Below are 9476 nucleotides of genomic sequence, written 5' to 3' on the forward strand. Positions count from 1 at the left end.
ACAGGAAACACAAAATCGGGCCACCTGATTTGCTGACATTGGTCAGTTTTCTCAAAGACAATCATTCAAATACGAGCCTCACGCAAGAGAAAGAACAGAGTTCTTGATGACCTGTGGTGACCCCCCCATTCATAGCTGTAATTCTCCATATTCATATGTTGCTGTTTTGATGCTTGCCCTGGCTATTCACAAGGGAAAAGGTCATTCTCCCCCCCACAGTCTCAGAGAAAGACTTCCGCTTTCAAAATTTCACTGCCCACTCCTGACCCTAAGAGAGGAAACGAGAGCGAAAAATAGACGTTTCTTCCCCGGCGTTTCTCTTTCTAAAGAGGGATACGCAGCGCGGGACAGTCTTCAGCTCCTCTCCCTCAGCTAAAAATACCTCCGATACAGCAGCTCGGGAACAAAACTTTCACATGAGAATGACTAAAGATTTCTTGGCACAAAGCGCCTTTTTTTTTTGTGGCTCCTGGAAGCTCGGTGCCGAGCCCGAAAACGGGCAGCGTGCCCGTCTGCCAACGAGCCACTTCCTCTATCTGAGAGGACTCTTAAAATGAAGGGAAAAAATATCAATTAAATAAGCTGGTTTCCTGTCAAGCTCTTGTGGTGAAGCTGCTGAGAGGTCTGGTGTTTTTTTTATTTTTTATTATGTGGCTGAAACTGAAGGTTCAGGCCTAACGTTGACTGGATGCAGACTAAACCCCCTGCAGGCCTGTCCCCCTGATGAAGTCGAACCCTGATTCGCACCCAGGGGTGCTGTAGTCGGGGGAAACAGTGGAACTGACTTCCCAGGGCCCCAGGGCGGGGCGGGACGGGGTGGGGGGGTGGGGGGGGACTCCAAGGCCTGGACTGTAAAGTTTGCTTTGGGAAGGGGGGCCCGCAGGGACAGCAGGATTTGCACAGGCTCCAGAATTTTGCGCTACACCCCTGCTGCTGTCCCCCCCGCCCATTCCCCACTCCCACTGAAGTGAGAGGAACTGGTCTATCTACCCCTCGGGGCAAAAAAGAGAAAGCCGTGGGTAAAACCGCAGATCATTCCGTAGGCTTGTTAGCAATGTGGCGCTAACCACAATTACCATTAAAAACAACCGCACGTATAATACACACCGAGGCTTCACCTTCACGCTGGCATGGGCCCAACAATATACAGGTTAACGCATAATGTGTTCCCCATCCATCCATCCATTATCTAACCCGCTTATTCCTGGGGGGCGGGGGGGGGGCGTCGGGGTTTGGGCAGGAGTCTATCCCAGCATGCATTGGGTGAGAGACAGGAATGCACCCTGGACCGGTCGCTGACCCATCACAGGACACACTCACCCATTCACTCACAAACTCGTGCCTACGGGAAATTTAGAGTCTCCAATTTGCCTAACCTAAATGCCTTTGGACGGTGGATTTCTGTTAATCGGAGGATTCATAAACAAAGGGCTCGATTACCCGTCCATATTTTGACTGTTTGGAGCCAATCAACATTCTGCCATCCATGGAAAGGCTCAGCGATTGGTTTAAAGCAAGCGACTGACAGCACACGCTGTCTCTCTCTCTCTCTCTCTCTCTGTACTCCCAACATTATTTTTTCGTGGAAATGTAAAATTAGCTCAGTACTGTTACCTTGGAGAAGTGGCCGTTGATCCATTTTGTGAAAGTCTTCTTCTGTACAGAATCATGTTCATCTGTGCACAAACAAAAAACATAAAAAAAACATGTCACTCTGAGTGAACTTATGCAGTCTGTCAAGGTTTCAGATATACCTTGAAACATTATTGAAAGTTTGCATCTAACACTTGTATAGCGCAAACATAACTACATGGCATTTTAAACTGAAGTTTACCTTGTTTCCGGTTAAAGTATAGTTGAAAATTTGTACCCACGACACTGTTGTGCTCTACTAAAATACACACTTTTGAAATATAATGTTTGCCTTCCTTCTTGGTTATGATTTTTGTTTTAAGCATACGTTTATCTTTTCTAGTTTAATAAAGAAACTGAGGCATAATATTTCTGTAACAGAGCAAAATTCCTGCTAGGACACAATTTTTTTTAAATGTTCGTTGGTGGCACTGTAAATAAAACACCCCACTTGGATTGCACAAGTTTGAGTCTCAGCTCCAAAGTTCATTGTAAAATCCACAGACCGACCGTCCGGGTTACAATTTCAAAACCACACTATGCCTGTACAGGTGCAAGCACCCACGCAACAAACAATATCTGACTCAGTGCAGTCATTCAGCCCAGTCAGTTTTGACAAAATTGTGCTGCAAAAAAAATAAAAATGTGAAAATGAAAAACCAGGAGAATAGCTGAAATTGGAATCACGTTTTTTTTTTTTTTTTTTAAATTATAATTGAACACGGGGCCAGCCGATCCGTCTCTGAAAGTTAATTTGTGTGAGCAGCACGGCAGGTATGCTGCTTTGATCTCCATTTTTCATTACTTTTTTTTGAGCGATGGTGTAACAGATAGCCTACCCCATATCCCCCCCACCCCCCCTCACTGTTCCCTCCGCTATCAGGCGCATCGTGGTCAGTGCACTGACGGGGCTGCTGTAAGGGTGGGGGGGGGGGGGCTCGTTAAACCTGGCCCCTTCATTCCTGAGTGTATTAGCCTCTGGATGGCCCCGCAGCCGGGCCCCTGGGGTACGCCCACCGTGGGAAGTTTGTTTTGCACGGCGGGGACGGCGAGGGGGACGGCGATCGGCGTCGCTCGGATTCGGGGGGTTAGGTAAGCCGCGGTGACCCCCGCCGAGGTCAGAGGTCACGCTCACCCGCCCCCGGGGCTCGTCTCCTCCTTTTGTTCGTGACCCGCGCGCGCCGCTGGTGAGGAATGTTGGGAAATAAAGGGAGGAATTTGGCCCCTGGCACCGGGGATCCTGCGTGGAGCGAGGAGAGGGAGGGGTAACGGCGGTGTGCGGGGGCAGGAGTGGGGGGCGGGGCGGGGCGGGGCGGGGGGGTAAGGACACCGCTCCCTGAGAATGGCGAACAAGGATGGGCACATGCCCCCTTTGTCATGTCACAGATCTAAACTGACTGCTGACTGACTATGGCAAAGTTCCCGCCATTATCTGTTCATCATTCCATCGTCTGCAGACGAGGTGAAGGAAGGAAGGTGCGCGACTTCAGAACCGTCAGGACCGCCACCGGGACAGGGGGTGGAAGCGCACCCCCACAGGCCAATTCGGGTCACACTGGGGGCACGGGAACACAACAACACTCACGCGCCGGTGATTCGGTTTACCTTGAGGAACAGGTCGGAGGAAAAACAGGACTTCCCATCATGCCCTGCCCACACTCACCCAACGAGCTGTTTGGGGGGAGAGGCTGAGATCACTGAAGCACGCCGAAAAAGGTTAAAGAATAACTGCTAATGTCTCTACACCCATTTCCCTCGCGACAATGATTCACACGTCTCCACATCGCTGGCCGGTTTGTCTCCCATAACTGGTTTAGTGACCGTGAGCACGCACACAATTACCCAGCCCTGCCAAAAGGTTTTGAGTTTCACACCACTGAAGAAGCGCACACACACAAACAGGACTTCAGATCCCAGCATGCACCATCTAGCTTTCAGGAAACTGATCAGATAACAGCCCTAGTGTACCCGATTCCTTTACAGCTATCACATTTTAAGGTCGCCATGACCACTTAAAGACAGACCTAGATCAGAAAGGAACACGTTCCGTCCCACATGCCACCCAGAGAGATCATCCTCACCACTGTCACTTCTGGCCTTGCTTGGTTTAGGCCAGAGCGTGCCGTTGAGCATATTGTGAAAAATACTCAATAAAACATAAGTAAAAAGAAGTTTCACACCACTGAAGACGTACACACACACACGGGACTTCAGATCCCAGCATGCACCATCAAGGAAGTTCTCCGCAGGCGCCACCCGTAAAACTCAGCCGCGTGAGACCCGAACAGGTACAGGTAACTCCGGCACGGCCGGGCCCTTCAGGTGACCCGACACCTGTCACCAAGCCAGGCCGGGGGAAGCCAGACACCTCATCCTTCTCCGGGGGAGGACGTCCTTTCCACATCCTGAACAGGTGACTCGACCAACACGCACATTTGCATGAGCTGAAAACAAATCCACATAAATTTTCTGGCTGACAAAAAAAAAAAAAATAAATAAATAAATAAAACAAAGTAAAACCAGGGCGAGGCCTAGAAGCTTGAGTTATGCACATTCACAAGTGAGGCAAACTGAGTTCCGTGAGCAGGAGGAGGAGGAGGCCCTCGATGAAGAAAAAGGCCACTCTCAGCTCGGGGCCCCTTGACCGCGGTACGTTCCAGAAACACAATACACTCGATTCATAATTCATAATTCATAATTGCGTTTCTCTTCTCCCCACCCTCACCCCCGAGGAAAAATGCCATGCTCACAGAGCACTTTTTGTCTTTTTTCGTACATTTTTTTTTTTTGGTGAGGTGGGTGGGTATAACTGAATAAAGTATCCCTCCAAAAAGGCACCACAGGCCCGTCAGCTCGCCCTCGATCTCTCAGCTGTCTCCGAGCCTTCGCCCAGTTCCAGGCTTCCTCAGCTACTAATCATTAAAAATATATATATATGCCCCAATATTTTCCACGTACTATTTATAAAACAATGCTGGAAAAAGATAAGCACTTGCATGAGTGTAAACAAAGTGCAGGATGTCTTCTTGAAATGTGCGCAGATATCCGATATTACCCCGTCAGTATTGTTCCGACACTGCTTTGACACAGACACAATTCAGCACAATTCTGAAGTGTATTTTAAGAAGTGAATAAATAAAATGTTAAAAATAATAAAAACTTTTTCCCATCCCACGATCAAAGGGTCGGAAGCGCACCGGCGGCAGGACGTATCGGGCCCAGGGCTGCTGACTCCGCGTCTCCGTGGTTACGCAAGCGGGTGGAAATCAAGGGCTTATTTAGTCAGATAAACAAACAGACGGGAGGATGAGCGCTGAAATGTAGTCTCTTGGGGTGGGGGGGTGGACGGGGGCTTTGTGAGAAGAAAAGAGAGATTACATCAGGAGGAAATAAAAAAAAACAAAAAAAAAAAAAAACAACTACTCCCAGAAGCCTTTTCTCACGGCTCGCTGCGCAGCTAACGACCGGCTAAGGGCCCGCTAACGGGCAGATGTAACGCCCATCCCGCCGCCGCCTGTCCTCATCACAGACCCCGCCAACACGCACTGAATTTGACTAAATATTAGGCTTAATGAATGCACAGGACCACCATGTACCACCATTCAGGCTCTGGGTATTCGTCTCTGGCTCAATATAATCCAGGAGCGTGAAACTCCAGGGAGGGCTGCAGTGTCTTATGGGATTTGTAGTTTCCTTTCAATCAGCAGACAATTAAGGCCTCAAGAAAAAGGGGTGTGGATTCTTTAGCCAATCAATGACTTAAATGAATCCCTCGTCCTGAAACGCATCAAAAAACCAGCGGACAACGCGGGCCTCCAGGAATGGAGTTTGACACCCCCGAAATAATCGATCAAACTCTTGTGATCGAGCTCGGATGGAATGAAAACCAGAAACAAGGCTGGCACTCTAGGAACAGGGCTGCGTGCACCTGGCCTACAACACCCACAAGCCCCGCAGCACACACACAGGAAATATTACAGTTGCAAATATTGCACCAGGTGAGGGATATTTTCAGTGTAAAAACACACAAAAAAAAAAAAAACCTGCAAGCACACACGTTTCAACAAAACGAAACTATGACGTCATGCCTAATTGAGGACTTCAAAAACATCCTCTGAAACTTTCAAAATGACTGCAAGTTTCCTTTGTTTTGTTTTGGTGTTTTTTTGCCGCAGGAAAGGCGGCAAAGTCGTCCTTCCCGAGAAAACGCTTCCGAGCGAACGAGTGCCGGATTCCCACTACCGCGGGATGCGGGGAATGTGCAGAATTCCCTGTAATTTTTTCGGAAAGCATTCCTGCCGCCGGCCTCCGCATCTGCCCCGGCACGCCCGACAGGCGGTGTTTACGCTCAGCCCCGGGGAATCGGGACCCGGCGTAGCGAACGCTCCTTTGTCAGGGGGAGATTAGCTCAGATCCCCACTTAGCTCTTCAAAACAAATCATTTGCTCCCTTAAATGAATGTTATCGGTCTAATGAAGAGATGTGAAGACCCGGGGGAGTGGGGGTGGGGAGGGGGGGGTGCGGGTGCAGGGGGGGGGTCTTCTCAGCTCCGTGGCACGCAGGCAGGTGCTAGCGTTAGTGATTGATGCCCTTGTAGCACAGAACACGAGATTCGTTCCTGATTTCCCCCAAAAAAAAAAAAAAAGATCTGACGGACGAAACGCAACCTCTGCATAAATCATCGGAAACGTTGCGAACATCTGCTGCGCGGCGGGGGAGACGCGCCTCGCTGAATACGAGCGGCCCTCGTTCTCCAATTCTCCTCAAAAGATACGCGACGAAAACAGACGAGTTTCACGCGTTTCGCACGGCAAAAACACTTCCTTAAACAGGTGCCACGGATGATTTATGCTCCGCAAAGCAACGTTTGGTGTCGGACGTCGTTCCAGTTATCTCCCGGTGGACATCACGTTTAGGCTAATTGAAAAACATCGCAAACATCTGTCGCACATCAGCGGAGAGCGCCTCGACTAATATGTGCCATGGATGATTAATGCCCAGCAACGCAGAGATCAGCACTGAAGACACATGCAACACATTACATTACATTACAGGCATACACAACACACTGCAAACATCTGTCCTTTAGCAACTGAGATAAAATAAGATTTTAGCAAAGAAGATGAAGCAAAACAAACAGAACACTGATCTGGAAAAAACAAACATGGTTTTAGTTATAGTTCCCATGAATCCAACAGGCACATTTTTAGTCAAAACAAATTAAGCCTACACAGTCAAAGTCTTTTTTTGTTTTCAAGAGCAACAGCCATGTCACAACAGCGTTTCCCCCAAAACAGCCCCAAAATAGTGTACCCAAACAACAAAATAGTGTACCAAACAGCAAATTTTAACTTTGAACCGTTGTTTTTCCAACCCAAGTCCGTATCTGACGAGATACCGTGAAATCCAAAGTTTCAGCAGGAAAAAAAAAAAAACAAAAAACCACCTGCACATCTGGCAGAGCTTCTGCGCCTCCTGCAACACGTTACCGTCCCAGGCCTGCTTTCAGAACTCACAAACCGCCTGCCACCCCCACGGCGCTCGCGGGCGGCGCTGTACGCTCGCACGCCCGTTTTTCACGTGCCCGTTGCCCCCCCCACCACCCCACCCACCCCCCCGACAGACGAGCGTTACCTCTGAGCCTGAGAGCGCGTTGTGCCATCGCCTCTCCCCCCGCCGTCCTCCACCCGAAAAAAAAAAGGTTGCGACCAGCGAGAGAGAGAGAGAGAGAGAGAGAGAGAAGAGGGTTTTTCTTCTGGGTCCGCTCTCACATTCTAACTCATGCAGGACTGTCTCTTCTTGACCACAGAAGCAGCAGAAGAATGCAGCTCCTGGAGGAGGAGGGAGGGAGGGAGGGAAGGAGGGGGAAAGGAGGGTGTTGCCAATGAGAGGGAGCAGTAGGCGACTCCAGTGGGCAGTGCACTGTGGGATACGCTGTGGTCCTCCGGTGGAGGACACAACCTGCTCCTCCTCCTCCGCCTCCTCTTTCTTCTCCTCCTCCTTCTCTTCTTCCGCCTCCTCTTTCTCCTCATTCTCCTCTTCCTCATCCTCCTCCTCTTTGGGGGGTGCGAGGGCGGCGGCCGACAGACACCTGGTCGCCACGCGGACCGGCCCCCAAACTCCGCCCCAGAGGAGGTTCCCCGAGTCCCAAAGGAAGGCGGAGTTTGCCCTTGAGAAAAGCGGCCCAGTCACCTGCGTCGGGCCAGTACTGAGCTGCTCTACCTGGACAACTGGCCAGGTAAATATTTAACTATCAGCTTTCCAGAGAGTCAGCTCTTTCCAGATTCTTCCATCCTCCCCTTCCCTTCAGCAAAGGAAGGTCTCGCTGAACCCTCGTACTTTTCAAGAAAGGCAGACACAACTTTTCCAACAAACCGGCTTCTTCTACCAGGCTCTGGAGAGCTCTCAGTTCATTTTCTTTTAAGCAGTGAAATCGTACCAGGACGCCACTTCCGGGAAATCTCGAAATCCGAGATCTCTGAGGGAGGGAGAGAGACGACCCGCGGAACCACAGACGGAGCCCCGCGGGATGCTGGGAGTCCGGGGCCGTCTGAGGACGACGTACCCCCCCGGTTTTAATTCCGCTGTCACAACCAGAGCCGTCTCCCCAGCAACAAAAAAAAAAAAAAGAAATCTAATAAACAAACGGAAAGGATTTCAATCCTCCCGGCCCGACGGCGACGGCCCAGATTCCCGCGGCTCAGACCGAGCCGCCCTCCGCGCGGTCCCGGGACCCGGCCCGCGGGCCCCGAGCCTCGAACAGAACCGCTCGGGAACAGGGGGGTCAAAGAGGCACGGGCGAACTGTCGCTCACGGCAACGCGCCGTGACGACCGTGCCAAGGCTGCCGTACCCCGAGCTCAGGAAGTGTGTCTGGCTCACCGACCACAGGCCGGCTTGACAAAATCCACCCGCCCCCTCGGCAAGACGGGCGAGGGGGGGGGGGGCACGTTGCCAACGGCAATAACAGTCCCGAGCGCCAATGCATCTTTCGAATGAAGGGCTTTCACCGCGTCTGTCAGTGCGTTCCCCTCTCAGAGTGACGGAGAACGCCTCCAAATGCGCCCGCCCCCCCGGCCCTCCCCCCGCCGACAGAACAGGAAGCGCCGGGCAATATTTATGTCCGTCCGCGAGCGCGAGGTTACCGCCATCCATCACGCCCGCGACTCCGACCCCGCGAAGACGCACGGAGGGACCGAGGAAGACGAAGAGGCCGGGGCTGGAACTCACCCCCCCCCCCCCCCGCAGCCAAACGGGCTTTACTGCGCTCAGGAAGCAGGAAACTCAGCTGCAAAAAGCGTTCCGTCAAAACTTACCCAACGCAACCGCGGCAACCGTGGCAACCGCGGCAACGGCAGCACGTTGCTTCCCCTTCGGCTTGGAGGGGCTCCGCTTTCTCCACGGTAACCATTTACTAAAATTCATAACGGAGAACTTCGGAAGACTACCATTGCGAGAGAGAAAAACAGAGAGAGAGAAACAGAGACAGAGTGAGAGTGATGAGACAGGAAGTGGATGCTGCAGACCGTGGGGCACGCTGGGAGTTTTTTTGTTTTCACAGAGGACGGAAACCTGTCAAAACCACAAAGCCCACAGGAACAGATGCCGAGTGACATCAGTCCACGTCAATCAGCAACACGCTCTGGTTTCCTGTCCTGGCTAGAGATGAGTGGGTACGGTAAGGTTTGGGGGGGGGGGAGAACCAGGTGATCTATATCCCACATATCCCTCCCCCCCCACCCCAGAGTACAGACCTGAACCAGCAGGTACTGACAGTACAGCCCTGACACCCAAGATGTAACAGAATACCATGCATCCAATCACATTTTATTATGATGGACTCCA

General features: G+C 51.3%; 1 protein-coding gene across 1 annotated transcript in view; it reads right to left on the bottom strand.

Moving 5' to 3' along the window:
- Positions 1-9147, bottom strand: part of utrn (utrophin) — a 195696-nt gene extending 186549 nt beyond the window's left edge. The window contains exons 1-2 of the mRNA XM_064341251.1: positions 8948-9147; positions 1615-1676 (exon numbers count right to left, since the gene is read on the bottom strand). Of these exons, the coding sequence (XP_064197321.1) occupies positions 1615-1676; positions 8948-9056 (171 nt within the window). The 5' untranslated portion in view covers positions 9057-9147. The remainder of the gene's footprint in view (positions 1-1614; positions 1677-8947) is intronic.
- Positions 9148-9476: the final 329 nt, after the last annotated feature.

This window comes from Anguilla rostrata, chromosome 6 (assembly GCF_018555375.3).
Source record: "Anguilla rostrata isolate EN2019 chromosome 6, ASM1855537v3, whole genome shotgun sequence".
In the NCBI taxonomy this organism is placed as follows: domain Eukaryota; kingdom Metazoa; phylum Chordata; class Actinopteri; order Anguilliformes; family Anguillidae; genus Anguilla; species Anguilla rostrata.